Here is a 19,732-nt window from a genome sequence, read left to right on the forward strand (position 1 = left end):
TACATTTTAAACGTATGCAGCTTATTATTTGACAATCATACCTTAATAAAACTTTTTTTCAAAGTATAAACAAACAAAAAAAAACTTCCAAATTTGAATTCTCTTCTCCAAAAGTAAATAGTCTTCAGGAATATTTGGAGTTAGCCCCATCACACCTGACTTGAACCAGTGGTTTTGTTTCACTCAGAGATCCATATATTTGGAAATTCCTGTGCTGACAATGCTAATAGTCACCAAGAATCAAATTTCATGGCATAATGGTGATTTAGGACATGCTGGGCACCATTATTATTGTTTTTCCACTTCAAGATTTTCAACCTTATGGAAATAACCTAGTCAGACTGTATGGCTTGAGGGAATTTGCATAACCAATCAAAATTAAGCCAAATATAGTTTGTCAGATTTAAAATGAGGTCGAGAGCCAACTTTATGGCTACAGCAAACTGGAAACCAAATTCCGAGCCATTTGCTATTTAAAAATCACACTCCTAAGAAGGCTGGCATTTGATGGCCTGGGTTCAAATCTGGCTATGCTACTTACTATCTTTATAACACTGGGCAACTCTGTGCCTCAGTCTTCTCAACTATGAAATGGAGATAATAGTACCTACTTCATGGGACTGTTGAAGGATTAAATAAATTAACACATGTAAAGGTCTTAGCAGACTACCTGGCAGTGCTGTCCAGATTCTACAAATTCTACAGATTCTATGGCACTAACCAGCAGGGAAATGTAAATCAAAACACCACTTCACACACTACGAGGGCTATAATAAGACATAATAACAAGTGTTGCCAAGGATGTGGAGAAATTGGAAAGCTCATATACTGCTGGTGGGAATGTAAAATGTGCAGTCACTTTGGAAAACAGTCTGGCAGTTCCTCAAAAGTTTAACCCTAGAATTACCATATGACTTAGCAATTCTACTCCTTCCAAGAGAAATGAAAATATATGTTCACACAAAAACCTGCACATAAATGTTCATAGCAGAATTATTCATAATGGCCTAAAAGTAGTAACAACCCAAATGTCCAACAACTGATAAATAGATAAATAAAATGTGGTAGAACCATACAATGAAATACTATTTGGCAGTAAAAAGGAATGAAGTACTGATATGTGCTACAACATGGCTGAACCTTGAAAAGAATATGCTAAGTGAAAGAAATCAACAAAAAAGACCACATATGGTACAATTTCATTTATATGAAATGTCCAGAATAGATAAATCCATAGAGAAGGAAAGCAGATTAGTGGCCACTGGGAGGTTTGGGGAGAAATGAGTGACTGTTAACGGGTAAGAGGTTTCTTTTTGGGGTGATATAAATCTTCTAAAATTGATAGTGGTGATGGTTATATAACTGTGAATATGCTAAAAACCACTGAACCGTACACTTTAAAATGAGTGAACAATATATGTGAATTATATCTCAAAAAAGCATATTAAGTGGTTTAAAATGAATTGGAAAGAGGACAGGCTGAAAGTAACAATAACAGTATTAACAATAACAAATTAGTTCACCTCTCTAGCCTCATCCCCTTCCATTCCCAAATTTACTCGATGCTGTATCTATAATGGCCTCCTTGCAGTTCCCATATTATGTCTTCCTGTGAACATAGTATATCTGCTTCCTGGAATTCTCTCCACCCCTCCTCTACCTGCCTAACTGCTTTATATCTAAAATTAGTCAGTCAGAGTACACTAATTGCTGGAACAATCAATTCCAAAATCCAGTGGCTTAACATAAGGAAGTTTATTTCTCACACATGGAGACCCTCCCCAGGTGATACAGGGATCCAGGCTCCTTCTTTACTTCTGGCTCTGCCCATCCTGGAGTCTTCCACTGTATTCTCTATACCTCGCTGAGAGAACCTGGGAGCATCAGCACAGATAGGGCCTTGAGGAATACTCCAAATGATTAATTCAGTTTTGACCACGGTATATTTAAGACGATGTCAAGATACCCAACAGTCTCAAGTTCAGCAGAGAGATTGTTAGTTTATGACTCTATATCTCAAATATATTACAACGCTCCCTCCTCTCTCTACCATATCTTCATGAAGAAAGAGGTGATCTGCTTTAAAAACTCAAAGATTATTTTTTAAAATAAGAATATTGAGGGGAGAAAATACTATTCACCATCTCTATCGAGGATCTTACGATGTAGCACAGGAATAGGCTGGAGCTAAAGGAGACTTTCCTTAAAGTGCTATTTATTAAAAATTGGAATGCATTCCTTAGGACAAATCAAGGTATGGCACACAACATCCAAACTTCCCACGCAGGTAGAGAGGCGTTATCAACTATCTTCCACTCCCAAATTTCTCTGCCACACTGAGGACTGTTCAAGAGGAGCAGGACATGTTGGTTGTAGTAAGAGAAATTTGAAAGTACTCACTTTTATGGAAATCATAAAAGAGAGAATCTCTTTTATTTTATTTAGAATCATCCTTGATGCATTTATTCTAAAAGATCATAAAGCCAAATATCTTCCTCTTTGTTAAATCTTTACAAAACTAAAATTCTGAAAAGTCAGCCTAGAATCCATTCGTTTTTCCAGTTAGATTGGGCATAATTCTTAGTGGGTAGCACAAAATCTAATATGCTTATGAAGCTCCATCCCAAAACACCTGCTATTTAGAGTGGAGCTCAGACTAGCGGTTGGGAATACCAACTCCAGAATCTCAGACCAGGTCCATAATTGGGGTAGGGAGGGGCTTTGGGCGGAGCCTCCGGATGCGGAGGAGGCGTCCTTAGAAAGCTGTGGGACCAGTCCACGGCTGTCACAACTTGAGTTAAGCCTTGTAGTATTTGAGTGTGCGAGGATCTGGTGTGTGAGTGGCATTCTCAATGAGAACTAGTTTCACTTGGCACTTGAGTGGAATCTGCAACCATAGGAGTTTCGCCCTCCCGGACTCCGAGAAATGTGAGAGCTGCAGAGGCGACTGTCGCCAGCTACTCGGAGCCGGCAGAAACACTACTGTTCTTGAGAAAGGGCTCTACCGAAAGGTCAAAGTAGCCCCAGGGTTTTAGTGAGAAGGGAAGTGAAACGCAGTTAGGGATTGGGAGCTACATGGCATGCACGGGTTTGAAGCCGGAGAAAGAGTCGGGAGCTAGAGCCGCGTGTAATTACTTTCGAAGCCGCCGCCACTCGAGTGCCGGACTTGTGAGTACTCTGCGTCTCTCGTCGTCAGACTGAAGTTGGAGAACTCTCCCAGTTAGGTGACGAGATCCTACAACTACCCTCTCCTCCCCTCCCCACTTGCCTCAGGGACCCGACAACTGCCACCCTTCCCCTGCCTACCGGATGCAGGGCAAGGGCAGTAGCTGACCGGCACCGCCCCCTTCCGACCCAGGAGGTGGAGAGCCCCCCCGCCGGTCCAGCCAAATTCAACACCTATTTTTTCTCCCCGCTGCTCCTATATTCCCGACACCTCCTCCTCCTTGCCCTATCCCTCCTCCCTAGAGACAGGGGAGGAGAAAAAGGAAGTTCAGGTCGTCATGACAGAGCTGAAGGCAAAGGATCCCAGGGCTCCCCACGTGGCGGGCGGCGCGCCCTCTCCCACCGAGGTCGGATCCCCTCTGCTGGGACGTCCGGACGCTGGCCCCTTCCAGGCGAGCCGGTCCTCCGACGCCTCGCCCGTAGTCTCGGCCATACCCATCTCCCTGGACGGGCTGCTCTTCCCTCGGCCCTGCCAGGGACAGGAGCCCCCAGACGGGAAGACGCAGGACCAGCAGTCGCTGTCAGACGTGGAGAGGGCGTATCCCAGAGTGGAAGCCACAGGGGGTGCAGGCGGTGGCAGCTCTAGACCCCCAGAAAAGGACAGCGGACTGCTGGACAGTGTCCTGGACACGTTACTGGCGCCCTCGGGTCCGGGGCAGAGCCACGCCAGCCCTCCCCCCTGCGAGGCCACCAGCCCTTGGTGCCTGTTTGGCCCCGAGCTTCCTGAAGACCCCCGGGTTGCCCCCTCCACCCAGGGCGTGTTGCCCCCGCTCATGAGCCGGCCAGAGGGCAAGGCTGACGACAGCTCCGGGACGGCAGCTGCCCATAAAGTGCTGTCCAGGGGCTTGTCACCGTCCCGGCAACTGCTGCCCCGGACCTCTGGGAGCCCTCGTTGGCCTGGGGCCGCAGTAAAGCCGTCTCCGCAGCCCGCTGTGGTGGAGGTGGAGGAGGAGGATGGCTCCGAGTCCGAAGACTCCGTGGGGCCACTTCTGAAGGGCAAACCCCGGCCTCTGGGAGGCACGGCGGCCGGAGGAGGAGCCGCGGCCACCGCTCCTGGGGCGGCCGCAGGAGGCGTCGCCCTGGTCCCCAAGGAAGATGCCCGCTTCTCGGCGCCCCGAGTTGCCCTGGCGGAGCAGGACGCGCCAGCGCCGCCCGGACGCTCCCCGCTGGCCACCACGGTGATGGATTTTATCCACGTGCCCATCCTGCCGCTCAACTCGGCCTTCCTGGCCGCCCGCACCCGGCAGCTGCTAGAAGGGGAGACCTATGACGGCGGGGCCCCGGCTGTCAGCGCCTTTGCCCCGCAGCGGGGCTCGCCCTCGGCCACCCCAGTTGCCACCAGCGACTTCCCCGACTGCGCGTACCCGCCCGACGCCGAGCCCAAGGACGACGCGTTCCCGTTCTATGGCGACTTCCAGCCGCCCGCCCTGAAGATCAAGGAGGAGGAGGAAGGCGCCGAGGCCGCCGCGCGCTCCCCGCGGCCGTACCTGGTGGCGGGTGCCAATCCCGCTATCTTCACGGATTTCCCGCTGGCGCCGCCGCCTCTGCCTCCGCGAGCGCCGTCGTCGAGATCCGGGGAATCGGCCGGGGCGGCCGCATCCGCCAGCGCCTCTGTCTCGTCTGCGTCCTCGTCGGGGTCGACCCTGGAGTGCATGCTGTACAAAGCGGAGGGCGCGCCGCCCCAGCAAGGCCCGTTTGCGCCGCCGCCCTGCAAGGCGCCGGGCGCGGGCGCCTGCCTGCTGCCGCGGGACGCCCTGCCCTCCACCTCGGCCTCCGCCGCCGCCGCCGGGGCGGGCCCTGCGCTCTACCCGCCGCTCGGCCTCAACGGGCTCCCGCAGCTCGGCTACCAGGCCGCCGTGCTCAAGGAGGGCCTGCCGCAGGTCTACCCGCCCTATCTCAACTACCTGAGGTGAGGGCCCGGGGCGGGGCGCGCCCTGCGCGTCGCGGGAGTGGCGGTCCGGTCCGCTCGCCGCCGCCAGCTCCCGGCCCTCCGCGCCGGGCTCCGGCTCCCCCGAGGGGCGGCGAGGGGGTGGGGGGTCGGGCTGGCGCACAGGGGCAGTGTGGCTTCCTTTTTCTTCCCTCCTCTCCTCACTTTTTGGGGACGTAAGGGGAGCGCAGAATTTGCCGTTCTTTGGAGCGTGACTTCCCGAGAACATTTTTCTAAACTTTAGAAATCTGCGAGCTTCCCAGGCAGGACCAGCCCTGATTTAAAATTTGCGGCGTCACACTAGGTCCGCTGGGGCCCCGCGGAGCCGAAAAGGTGCGGCGTGGTGGGGGCTTTATAAAATGCTTCTCTTCTTAGAAGGATATTTCCTGGGAGTGCCTGCTTTGGAGAGGAGACGTTAAGGCACCGGGAGGGGAGGCACTTGACATAGGGTAACCGGCCAGAACCGAAAGCAGTGCCATCTTAGGGGTCTGGACACTTAACGGCTCGATTTTCATACGAATCTCAAGATTAAAATTAATTTTAAGGCTAATATTTTTAAATTCTGGATTTAAACATTAATCACTGCAGTGCACTGTATTCTAATATTGTTTCGGATTCGCTACAACTTTTTTCGTACAGGTTTTCAAAAACATTTTAATTTATATATTGAAGTAATGGAATTTTAAAGGAAAAAAGAATGCTCCGTTTGGAATCTTATGCGCTGTGAATAGGCACAAAAGTGTCAGTATATTCAACAATACTTTAAATGACAAACACATATACTTGTTTAAGTAAATAGTCATTGCAGGGTTGAGTTTTAAAAACTCAAAACAAAAACTTTGCTAAATACGATTGAACTCTTAAAGCAAAAACCATGTTTATCGTTACCCAGCATACACAGGAAGGGGCATAACATTTCATTTGACAAAGACTTAATTGGTTCTAAATAAGAAGTTTTGTAGAAAGATTTTTTTAAACCAGTGGACCTTAGCTTTCCTGAACGTAAAATTATATATTAATTGTTATTCTTTCATGTTGATGCTACTGATGAATGGCTAATAATTTGCAAGTCTGATGAATCCACTAACGGGTAGTACACCAAGTTTAGTTTGCATGTCTTTCAAGTGTGTATATATACAGTTCTGTTTTTTAAATCCCCTTTTGCCCTGTCAATTCTGGGTTAAGAAAACTTTAGTATTAGATAGTGGTGCACCTAAAAATAAATGGAGTACTTTGTTTTGCATTTCAAGGCCGGATTCAGAAGCCAGCCAGAGCCCACAGTACAGCTTCGAGTCATTACCTCAGAAGATTTGTTTAATCTGTGGGGATGAAGCATCAGGCTGTCATTATGGTGTCCTTACCTGTGGGAGCTGTAAGGTCTTCTTTAAAAGAGCAATGGAAGGTAGGTTCCTTTCCCCTGATCCTTTATCGTTGGCTTAATTGTAAATGGAGACCATCTAATATTTTATAGATTTTAATTATCCCTTGCTTCTTTTAAGAAAGTTATATTTCCATATAAATTAAAATATATGATGTTTTAACAGTATGTTTTTATTTATAATACTCAAAATTGAATGTGGTTGGATATTATAATTGCATAGTTCTTGACTAACACTTTTGATAATATATACAAGTAATACTAATCTTGGGAATAATGCTACTATTATTTATCAACTGTTTAGCTTGAAGAAACAGCTTTGTTCTAATCATATTTTTATATTTCTATTATATATATAATACATATTATATATATTAAATTTAAAATTTCAACCAAAAGAAAAATGGTAAAAGTCGTTAAAATTATGTATATTTACTTGTATGTGTATATGTATATATATGATGGAGTTATAAGTTTTCTACATGATTTTGTCTTTTCCCTACATGCATATTTATGTAATACTTATATAATGGTAATTTGAAACAAATTTTTAAGTTCTCTTTTTGTTTAGTATATTTTTCTAAGTGTATAAGGGGATAGGAGTAAATAATTTAAAGCAAATGAAAAATTTGGACATCAACAGTAATATAATTTCTAAAGAAGTATTTTGCTTTAAATAAGACTTTGTGTTTTTAAAATCATCTAAGTTACATATTTATCAAATGATTTTGGATTGACTTGCATAGTATATTTCAGACTTGAACTTTCGTAGAAAATATTTTTTCATTTCTTTCTGTCTACGCTAAACTCTAAGCAGCCAAACTCATTTATATTTGAAGATAAAAGTGCATTTAAAAATCATTTCACATTTGAATTCACACAATAAGTGTATTTTATAACAAGCTGAAATGAGTTTAGGGTTCCCTCTGTAGTACTGAGATCACACCCAGACAAGGAACCAAAGATCTGAATGTCTGCTTTTTTGCTTTCTGTTCGTGAGTTTTCTCGTTGCAAGAGCCCTCTACTTACTAGTAGGAAAAGAGGGAGTGGGGAATTTTTACCTTAAGAGGGCTTTCAGAGGAGTTTGACATGTATATTTAATGCACATTTACACCAAAAGAATATTAACCTAAAAGACATTTAACAAAATAATTCAGTTTCCCTGTGGATGCCTGACAGGTGATTCTTTACAACTATTATGCCTTCTTGATCAAAATGATTCCCAACTATTTATTAATTTGATCAAATTTGATCAAAATGATTCCCAACTATTTATTAATAGTATTTGTACTCTTTCTACTGAAATTAATTCTTCATAAAAATATTTGCTTTTTATATTTTCAGAATATGATTTTTTTTCCCACAAAGGATGAGTGTATTTAACTGATGTTGAACGTATGTATTCAGCTTCAGGGAGGTTTCATTGCATTTTAAATTAATTGAAGCACTGTGAAAAGAGGGTTCTTGAGAAAATGGAACAACTGAAAGTGGCCTTAACTTTCCCATTGACATCATTTAGTCATAGTTGCAGATGGAAGTTCATTGTGTGGAAGAGTTGATTCTCCAGTGCGTAATTGGAGTTACTATTCCCATCTGACTTTGGTTCTGGTTTCTTGAACATTCCCTTCTGCATTAATATGATTTTCTTCATTCTTACAGTCTCGTTAGAATAGTATAATTTTATAAGTGAATGATCCCCTTAGAATTCCCTACAGGCTGGTTTATTCTAGCCCAGATCCCTCTTTTTACGAGATAACCAAGTCTCGAAGACATAAATTTGAGTTTCCAAAGAGCACACAACTACTTACTAACTGATTGTTAGTCAACATAGGTTAGATATTATTTAATTACGATGCTTATACATCAGAGATGGTGTTCACAAGTAGATATATGATAAATGCTATTTAATTCTCAGAAGTTACTTCAAAAAGTGCATATACAGGACTAAGAGCACTCTAACACAAAATACAAGCTTTTTCACATCATTATTATCAGAATAACATCCAAAACCATAAAAGATGTCTTCGCAGATTTACTCTTGGGGATCACTTGTTGGACCCCTACTTTTGGCATCGTCCTGTTTTTGGTCTTGAGTAGTAGAAATGAAGCACTCTTATTTGGCAACGTTTATAAAGAGGAACTTAAGATAGATGTTGATAAATCATTCATGAAACTAGAGCAAGATTACAAAACTATATAAGTTCGTTAATTCAGCAATTATGATATACCTCTTATATTTAGATTTGTGCCAAACATATTTTTTCCCTGACTTCACTTCTCTCTGCCTTAGTTTATAAAATGAGGATAATAGTAGTTACTTCTTAGGGTTGTTATAAAGATTAAGTGAGTTAATACAAGTAAAACATTTAAAAGAATGCCTAGCATATTGTCAGCTTCAGTTGGTGGTATTTTCACCTTCAAGGAGCATAGAGTTGAGGAGGTAACAGATATGCATGTGAAACAAATATGCATGTAAAATAGAGATTCACACTAAATGCCCAGATAAGCAGTTCTGTCAAGTATGTAAGATTTGTGTGGTTTGTGAGTTTGTGTGTTGGACAGGGGAAAGGTGATTATAGAATGGAATGCATATGTTCTAGAATGATGGGAGAAGACTTCATGGAAGATATGAACTTTATTTGGTTATTAAAGGACAAGTAAGATTACTGATCTCTGGACATTGAGGAGAGCTTTTAAGTGTATATGTTTAAAGAAGAGTGAAGAGATTAAGATTAGATTGACTAAGACTTGAAGATTCACATTCAGAAGTGGTTAGAATTAAAGTTTGGGAAGTTAGAATGTTAGTATGTGGATGAATTGGGAGAGAATCAGTGATTTAAAGCAAGAGAATAGAGAGAAGGTTCTGGGAGTTTTCAATAGTGAGGAAGGTGATTGGAAGGACTTTTATAGTTGGAGAGAAATACCAGGTTTGAATCTTAGAGTAAAGTAGGGCTGTGTGATAAGCTGGTTCAAGGTAGCACTATTTACGGATGCCAGTATGTCCAGAAGTTGAAAGTCAATAGTCAACAATATGAATGTCAATGTTTACCAAGGATAATAATGATAATAATGCCATTTAGAGTTCTTTCTATGCACTAGTGACTATGTAAGTGTCTTATGGGTCTTAACTCATTTAATCCTTGTAATGTAGATATTATTATTACTCTCACTTTACAAATAAGGAAACCAAGGCCCAGAGATGTTGAATTGCCTTAATTACAGTTAGGGAGTGGTGGAGTCAGGATTCAAACCCAAATGGTGTGACTCCAGAATCCATGCTCTCAACCACTATACTTCCTTTCTCATAATAGGAAATGCGGTTTAAATTTCGAAGAAAAACGATAGAGGGTTGGAACAAAAAAGTGTGAGCCAAGTGATAAAACAAACATCTAGGAAGGTAAAAGTGAATCCCAAAGGAGAATGCAAGACCAAGGGTGATTAGAAGTATGTGAAAGAAATGGATAGATGATGTTAACGTCACATTTAGGGCAGCAGTGAGAAGACAGTCAGGGACCAAGAGCCAGTTCCCCCACCTCTCCTCCAAGATAGGAGTGGGAGACGATAAAGCCTATAAAGAAGTCACCCAGGAAAACTGGGTTTCTCTTGGTATGAGACAGAAGAGAGAAGAGGCAGAAGAAAAAAAGAAACCACTCTGGAAGTGAGGGCATGGGGGTAGGGAGAGATGATCTTTCTTAAGCTAAAAAATGAATCAGCCAAGAAGCAATTGGTTGAATTGTCCACTGCATTCCTTTACTGAGACTTGGCAGGAACTAGGAAGTAATCAAGAATTGCCTTGATACCTTTCAAGCAGGTAAAGTCATAATGACCTGCCAGTCCTATAAATGCAGACTAGTGACCTGGTATTAAGAAGGAAAGGATCATTTCTCATTGGTTTACCTCTGTATTCACTGTAACTGGCTCAGTTATGTGCTAGGAATATACTAGACATTCAATAAATAACTGTTTGCTAAATGAATCAATCATCATAACTGATGATGCCAAGCTCTTATTCTTTGGATGCTTTACAGTGTGACAGCATTTGTAGTGAATACATTTGATGAAATATGGTTGGACAAATATTGTAATACACTTGAAACATATTATTTAGAAGACAGGCTAAGTACATATTGATGGATTTTTAATTATATTACATTCTCATTTTTTCTAGCTTTATTGAGGTATAATTGACAAAATTGTGAGCTATTAAAGAGTACAATGTGATAATTTAAGATACATATACATTGTGAAAGGATTCTCCCCATCAAGTTAATTAACATATCCATCACCTCACATATTTGCCTCTTTTTTGGCAAGAAGATTTAAGTTCTACTCTCTTAGCAAATTTCAATATGCAATGCAGTGTTAGGAATTATAGTCACTATGTGATACATTAGGTCCTCAGACCTTATTTATTTTATAATTGAAAATTTGTACCCTTTTACCAACCTCTTCCTATTTCCCCCAGCCCCTGGCAACCGCTTTTCTACTCTCTGTTTCTATCAATTTGATTTTTTTTTATTCCACATATAGGTGATACCGTGCAGTATTTTTCTTTCTCTGTCTGGCTTATTTCACTTAGCATAATGTCCTCTAGGTTTATCTCTTTTGTTGTTCTTGTTCATTATTAATTAACCAAGTATTTATTGAGCACCTGCTCTATGCCAGGCACTATGCTAGGTGCTAATTGAAAAAGCAGTAAAACAGGACAGATCTAGCTGGCTACAGCCCTAGTGGAATTGATATTAGAGTAGAAGAAAGGGACATTCTATCAATTAGCATGCATATAAGTAATTATAGATGTGCTAAGTGATTAGTTGTTGCAATGCCTGGACAACTAGAGAACTGACCCATCTGTCAGAAGCTGGGGATGGTGGGAAAAACCTTTTCTAGAATTAGAGAGACACCATGATAAGTAGACCACAGAGGAAACCAGACAGAAATGAAATATTTTTATGAATAATGTATTTCTTTCAAAAGTTGAGTAGAGTTGGTATCATAGACTAAAACTGAAAATGGATTTGGTAGCATAGTTCTCCCTGGTATGGCTTCCAAAATAGAAATAATGAACATTCAAATTTTTTTAAGAGTTTATTATTTTTTAGTGCAATTTTAGTTTCATAGTAAAATTGAGAGGAAGGTACAGAGATTTCCCATATACTTCCTGCCCTGACACATGCATAGCCTCCCCTGTTGTCAACATCTTTCACCAGAGTAGTACATTTGTTACAATTGATAAACCTACATTAATCTATCATAATCTCCCAAAGTCCAAAGTTTACATTAGGGTTTACTCTTGGTGGTGTACATTCTATGGGTTTGGATAGATGTACAATGACATATATCTATCATTATGATATCATACAGAGTAGTTTCACTGTCAAAAAAATCCTCTGTGCTACACCTATTTATCCCTCTTTCCTCCCTAATCCCTGGCAAACACTTATTTTTTCACTATCTCCATAGTTTTACCTTTTCCAGGAATGTCATATAGTTTCACTTAGGCATATGCATTTAAGTTTCCTCCATGTCTTCTCATGGCTTGATAGCTTATGTCTTTTTAGCACTGAATAATATTGCATTGTCTGGATGTAGCACAGTTTTTCCACTCACCTGCTGAAGGACATCTTGGTTGCTTCCAAGTTTTAGAAATTATGAATAAAGCTGCTGTAAACATCCATGTGCAGGTTTTTGTGTGACATAAGTTTTCAACTTCTTTGGGTAAGTACCAAGGAGTGTGATTGCTAGATCGTATGGTAAGAGTATATTCAGTTTTGTAAGAAACTATCAAACTGTCATCCGTAGTGGCTGTACTATTTTGCATTCTTATCGTCAATGAGTGAGAATTCCTGTTGCTCCACATCCTTGTCTGCATTTGGTATTGTCTGTGTTCTGGATTTTGGCCATTCTAATTGGTGTGTAATGGTGTCTCATTGTTTTAATTTGCAATTCCCTGATGACAGATGATATGGAGCATCTTTTCTTAAGTTTATTTGCCATCTGTATATCTTCTTTGGTGAGATATCTGATAAGGTCTTTGGCCCATGATTTAATCAGGATGTTTTCTTATTGTTGAGTTTTAAGAGTTCTTTGTATATGTTACATAACAGTTCTTTAACTGATATGTCTTTTGCAAATATTTTCTCCCACTCTGTGTCTTTTTATTCTCTTGACAGTGTCTTTTGCAGAGCAGAACGTTTTACCTTTAATGAAATCCAGTTCCTCAGTTCTTTCTTTCATGGATCATGACTTTGATGTTGTATCTAAAAAGTCATTGCCAAACTCAAGGTCATCTAGATTTGCTTCTTTGTTTTCTTTTAGGAGTTTTATGGTTTTGTGTTTTACATTTAGCTCTATGATCCATTTCTAGTTAATTTTTGTAAAGGGTGTGTGTCTAGATTCACTTTTTTGTGTGTGGATGTCTAATTGTTCCAGCACCATTTGTTGAAGAGACTGTCTTTGCGCCATTGTGTTGCCTTTGCTCCTTTGTCAAAGATCATTTGACTGTATTTATGTGGGTCTATTTCTAGGCTTTCAATTCTGTTCCATTGATCTATTTGTTTACTGTTTCACCAATACCACACTGTCTTGATTACCATAGCTTTATAGTAAGTCTTAAAGTCAGGTAGTGTCAGTCCTTTAACTTCAATATTGTGTTAGCTATTCTGGGTCTTTTGCATCTCCATATAAACTTTCGATTTACTTTGTCAATATCCATAAAATAACTTCCTGGTATTTTGATTGGGTTTGCATTGAATCTGTGGATCATACTAGGAAGAATTGACATCTTGACAATATTGAATCTTCCTATCCGTAAACATGGAATATCTCTCCATTTATTTAGTTCTTTTATCTTAAGCAGATTTTTTGGTTTTCCTCATATAGATCTTATACATATTTTGTTACATTTATACCTGTGTTCATTTTTTGGGGTGCTAATGGAAATGGTATTGTGTTTTTAATTTCAACTTCCACTTGTTCATTGCTGATATATAAGAAAGCGACTGACTGTAGTATATTGGCCTTCTATCCTGCAACCTTGGTATAATTGCTCATTAGCTCCAGAAGTTTTGTCAGTTCTTTCAGATTTCTACGTAGAAGAGCATGTCATCTGCAAACAAAGACAGTTTCATTTCTTTCTTCCCAATGAGTATACCTTTTATTTCTTTTGCTTGTCCTATTGCATTAGTAGGACTTCTACTACAATGTTGAAAATGAATGATGAGAGGAGGCATACTTGCCTTGTTCCTGATCTAATGGGAAAGCTTCTTGTTTCTCACCATTATGTATGACATTAGCTGTAGGTTTTTTGTAGATATTTTTTGTCAAGTTGAGGAAGTTCCCCTCTATTCCTAGTTCATTGAGAGTTTTTGTCATGAATGAGTGTTGGATTTTGTCGAATGCTTTTTCTGCATCTTGTTGATATGATCATGTGATTTTTCCTTTTTAGTTTATTGATATGATGGAATACACTAATTAACTTCTGAATGTCGAACCAGCTTTGCATACCTTGGATAAATCTCATTTGGTTGTGGTGAATAATCCTTGTTATACTTTTTTGGATTTGATTTGCTAATATTTTGTTGAGGATTTTTGCATCTATGTTCATGAGAGATATTACTCTTTAGATTTCTTTTCTTGTAATGTCTTTGTCTGGTTTTGTATTAAGGTAATGCTGGCCTCTTAGAATGAGTTAGGAAGCATCTCCTCTGTTTCTGTCTCTGAAAGAGACTGTGGAGAATTGGCATAATTTCTTCCTTAAATGTTTAGTAGAATTCACCCATGAACCCATCTGGGCATGGTGCTTTCTGCTTTGGAAAGTTATTAATGATTGATTAAATTTCCTCAATAGATATAGGCCTGTTCAGATTGTCTGTTTCTTCTTCTGTGAGTTTTGGCAGATTTGTCTTTCAAGGCATTGGTCAATTTCATCTAGGTTATCAAGTTTGTGAGTAAAGAGTTGTTCATAGTATTCCTTTATTATCCTTTTAATGTCCATAGAATCTATAGTGATGTCCTCTTTTTCACTTCTGATATTAGTAATTTGTGTCCTCTCTCTTTTTTTCTTAATTAGCCTGGCAAGAAGTTTATTGATTTTATTGAGCTTTGCAAAGAACCAGCTTTTGGTTTTGTTTATCTTCCTTATTGATTTCCTGTTTTCAATTTCATTGATTTCTGATCTAGTTTTTAAAATTTCTTTTCATCTATTTTATTTAGCTTAATTTGCTCTTCTTCTTCTAGTTTCCCAAAGTGAAAGCTTAGATGATCGATTTTAGGTCTTTCTTCTTTTCGAATATACACATTTAATGCTATAAATTTCCCTCTAAGCACTGCTTTTGCTGTATACCACAGATTTTGATAATTTGTATTTTTGTTTTCATTTTGTTCAAAATATTTTAAAATTTCTCTTGAGATATCTTTTTTGATTCATGTGTCATTTAAAAGTGTGTTGTTAAATCTCCACGTATTTGTGGACTTTCCAGTTGACTTTCTGCTATTGATTTCTAGTTTAATTCCACTGTGGTTTGAGAGCAGACAATATATGATTTCTATTCTTTAAATTTTTTAAGGTGTGTTTTATGGCCTAGGATGTGGCTTTCTTGGTGAGTGTTCTATGTGAACTTGAGAAGAATATGTATTCTGTTGCTGTTGGATGAAGTAGTCTACAGATGTCCGTTATATCCAGTTGATTGATGATGTTGTTGAGTTCAACTATGTCCTTGCTGATTTTCTGCCTACTGATCTGTCCATTTCTGATAGAGAGGTGTTGAAGTGTCCAACTATAATAGTAGATTTATCTATTTCTCCTTGCAGTTCTATCAGTCCTTGCCTCACAAAACTTGGATGCTCTGTTGTTAGACACATACACATTAAGGATTGTTATGTCTTCTTGGAGAGTTGACCCCTTTATCATTATATAATGTCCCTCTTGATCCCTAATAACTTTCCTTGCTTTGAAGTCTGCTCCATTTGTACATGCAAATTTTTATCGACAAATTTATTAATTATTTTTTCTGTCTTTAGAGCTCTTTAATGCTTTCTCCATCTTTTGTAGTCTACAAATTCTCCAGCAATCCTTTCTACCATAATTTCTTCGATTAATATTTGGGATCTTGAGAAGATAATTTGCCAATTTAATTTAATTTTCTCTCCAGTACGGTCTACCTATGGCAGTTTTCCTGTTACCCTAAAAACAAACATGTAGTAATTCACTGGATGTAACTTCTAAGCTCTATAAATAATAATAAATATTATTAATAATAGATAATAAATTGAATAAATTGGATAATTTATTCTCAAGCTACAGGTCTCTCAGTTGAATATTTAGCAAGAGTAGTGAGCTGATTTTAAGCACAGTTTTGCATTATGACCTATTAAAGTAAGCCTCCACTTTACTGAAAAAGAAATGATTAGAAAGATAGCATTTGGTGTCATCTGCTCAATATTTGGTTATGTAGAGTTCTCAGATTACTAATGCTCCTTCAGAACCTGCATCTTAATGCCACTGCAAGAACCAGAGGGGGAAGCACTGGTATTAAGACTTGCTGATGCTACAGCTAGTGCTCCGGCTCCAGCCTTTGAGTTTTTGTACTTTAACTACTCAAGTAATGCAACAATACATTCTCCTTTAAAAAATTCAACCATTACCAATAAGGCTTAAGTCCTCTTTGATTAACACCTCTGATCTGTTTCCTTTCCTACCATTCTTCTATGCCTCTATCTCAGGTTTTTACACGCGTATGTGTAATATATTGTTTTGAATATGTTTGTACGTAAATAGTATCACATATCATAATTTGTGTATCACTTCTCATCTTATTTTTTCATGCAGCAATGACTTGAAGCCCAGTATGTTTATGTCCTAGCTCGTTCTTTTAATTATTGCATAATACTTCATAGTATAAAAATCTTTATTAAGGCATTGCTATTACACCATTACTTGAGTAAGCATTTATTGCGCTTGCCTCCTTGGGTACATGTGTTGCTCCTCTTTCCAGAATATAATTGAGTATTTTGGTACAGCTCTAAGTGAATTAGATGATTAGCTTCCTTCATGATGCAAAAATTATTTAATTCATCAATTTATTCCCTCCCTTCCACATGTATTGACACTTACTACATTTAAAAGTTGCTTGTGCTGAGACTACAAAGATGAGTATGTATGCAGTCCCTGTCTTTGACGTGCACAAAACCAAAAAGAAGAAAACAAAAACAAAAGAAAAATACTGTTATATAATTAGTGAACATGAGAATACTTTGATATGACTTATGCCAAAGCCATAGTGTTCAATTAGACAAATCTCGAAGGATTACAGTTTGTTCCACTAACATATCCTGATGTTGTGTGAGAGGCTTATTCATTTAACAAACACTTAAGTACCCTTGACTATGACCCAGGCACTGTTCTAAGTGCTTTACTGTCTTAAGTCCTTTAATCCTTCTAAGAGTCCTGCGAGGTGGAGGTACTCTTATTATCTGTGTTTCACAAATGAGTATACAGAGAGGTCACTATAAAGTGTGGGGGCCAAGATTCAAACCCAGGGCTCTGACTCCAACTTCTGTGTTTTGTGTGCTTGTGTTCTGTCTCTCTAGATTGTTTTGTATTTGAACAAATATTAATTATTTTATCATTTTTCAGACAAACACATGATCTCTTACAGGAGACTGGTGTTCAAGTTGTGCTCCTTAACTCATTCCTATTTCAGTCCCATTCCTTTTTCAGCCCAGAACAGTTCTGTTTTTGTGTGTTTATGTGGGTTACACTTCCACTTAAGATTTTATTTGAGCAAAGGATTCCCTGCCAACTTTTTTTTTAAATACTGCTGCATTATGACAGGAAGCCCTTAGGCCTCAATCAAGTATTTATTCAGGTACTTGAGCGAATCCTAAACAGTTTCTTCACTTTATTCGCTGATAGCTTTTTGACATCTGTGCAAAGATAGGATGAACATTTGATCAAGATATCAAATCCAGCTGTTCAGTATTCTAACAGAATGTCAAGATTATCACCTGAAAATCCCATCTGAGTTATAGAGCTCTAGCTTTGTCAGAAAAACAAAGTAACTCCAGGGAATCTTTCATCAGTAACTTCTTTAAAATATTGATTAAAATAATTGATACTTGAGACAGAAACTCCAAAACAGGCACACTAATCATTTGCCTTCCTGGGTTTTTAAACTTCATCCTCATTTAGAACATTAGAAAGTCACATTTAAAGTCTTAGATCTTCCATATCTACCTAATTTGTAGAAGGACAGATGAACACAATACCCTTCTTGTTGCTGGATGACCCTCATATAATAAACTACATAATGCATACCTCACATAATTTATCAGTCTATTGTGTTTTCCTTTAAACTCCTACAAAGCAAAGAAGTAAACTGTCATGCTCAATTTTTTTTAATGTAATTAACTTAGGTTTTTGGTTTTATTCTCAACTGCTGCTATAGCCTCTGGTGTTATGTACTTTATATAACATTTTAAGGAATCATATAATTTTTTTCTTGAAGCATAGTACTCAATAATAATCTTTATTTCTTCAGAAAAAAATACTTCTAATATTATTTTCTCTTTTATGGCAAAGTGATTTATTTATGAGGTTGAATAAAAAAGTAGTGAGTATGGACAATGAGTTCAAAACTATGCTGTGACATTTGTACGAGACAGAAAAATTAAAGTGTAAAAATAATGGTTATCATTTACTAAATGTTGACTAAATTCAGGTACTCTTCTAATCTTTTCACATGTATTAACTCGTTTAATCTTCATAACTATCCCCTGAGGCAGGTTCTATTTTCCTAATTTTATAGATGAGGTTCATTCAAGTTACTGAGAAGTAGTGCAGAACTCAGTTCCTGGAGCCCATGCTCCTACTCTCTACCAGCTGTTTACTGCCTCTACAGTAGAAGGTACAGCGCTTGATTTCAAGGAGCTTGCAGTGCATGTGGAAGTGACTGATTAACCAACAACCTACAGTTTAGTGCCTGGTTAAATTGTGTGATGCAGACTTGGAGTGCTGTAAGAGAATCAGGGAAGAAAGTACCAATAGCTATCATTACGGACTGCCTGTGTGTAGTAGAAACTGTGCTTAATGCTTTATGTTCATTATCTCTGTTCTTATTCCCATTTTTTAGGTGTGTGAGCAGAGACTCAGAAGTTAAGTAACTTACCAAACATAGTAGGTAGTGCTAGAAGAGAATATTTATTTTTGCCCTGTAATAGTTAGAAAAGGTGATTTATTGGAAGAAGTAGAATTTACTTACAACCTTTTAAAAAATAGATGGGAGTTACGAGTTAAGAACCTTTTATTTTCAGATGTATTATTCAATAAATGGTCTTTGGACTACTGGCCTATTAAACAAAGGAAAAATTTCAGGTGGGTCAACAATTTAAGTGTTTTTTTTTTTAAGAGAAAAGACTCCTAAAAAGCATGGAAAGAAAAGGTGACAAAGCTTGGAGTGACAAAGCTTTCTAATATTGACATGAGATCCAGAATTCAAAACTAAATTTGGTTAATTTTGCTACATAAATAAATTTCAGACTTCTATAAGGCAAAAAACATGTCAAAGGATAAATTAGGAAACTATTTGTAACACATGTATAAGTCAAAAGAATGTTATTACTAATACGTAAAATATTCCTGCAAACTACCAAGAAAAAAAGACAAAGAGCCAAAAAGAAAAATGAACAAAAGATATTCACAAATGAAAAAAGAATTCACAGAATAGTCTATGGAAGTATGAAAAATGCTCAACTCACTAATAACTTTGATTAAAATAATAATGGGCATTCCAGCAATCAGATTGATAAAACAATGAATAATGACCATTTGAGAGTCTGAGGTCAATTTGGCCTTATCTATTAAATGGTATTCATTTCTTTGGCCCAACAATTCTATTACTAGAAACTGGTCCTTAAAAAAACTCTAGAAAGGGCCGGCCCCGTGGCTTAGTGGTTAAGTGAGCGTGCTCCACTGCTGGCGACCCGGGTTCGGATCCTGGGCTCGCACCGACGCGCTGCTTCTCCGGCCATGCTGAGGCCGTGTCCCACATACAGCAACTAGAAGGATGTGCAGCTATGACACACAACTATCTACTGGGGCTTTGGGGGGAAAAAATAAATAAATAAAATCTTTAAAAAAAACAAAAAACAAAAAACAAAACAAAAAAAAAAACCTCTAGAAATGTGTAGAAATACCTCTAGGT

General features: G+C 39.0%; 1 protein-coding gene across 2 annotated transcripts in view; it reads left to right on the forward strand.

Moving 5' to 3' along the window:
• The first annotated feature begins 3,500 nt into the window (after positions 1–3,500).
• The window catches only part of PGR (progesterone receptor), a 73,598-nt gene continuing 57,366 nt past the window's right edge, over positions 3,501–19,732 (forward strand). For both annotated transcript variants that reach the window (XM_058545352.1, XM_058545353.1), the window contains exons 1-2: positions 3,501–5,134; positions 6,403–6,554. In XM_058545352.1, the coding sequence (XP_058401335.1) occupies positions 3,504–5,134; positions 6,403–6,554 (1,783 nt within the window). In that variant the 5' untranslated portion in view covers positions 3,501–3,503. The remainder of the gene's footprint in view (positions 5,135–6,402; positions 6,555–19,732) is intronic.

The sequence above is a fragment of the Diceros bicornis genome, chromosome 7 (genome assembly GCF_020826845.1).
Source record: "Diceros bicornis minor isolate mBicDic1 chromosome 7, mDicBic1.mat.cur, whole genome shotgun sequence".
NCBI lineage: Eukaryota > Metazoa > Chordata > Mammalia > Perissodactyla > Rhinocerotidae > Diceros > Diceros bicornis.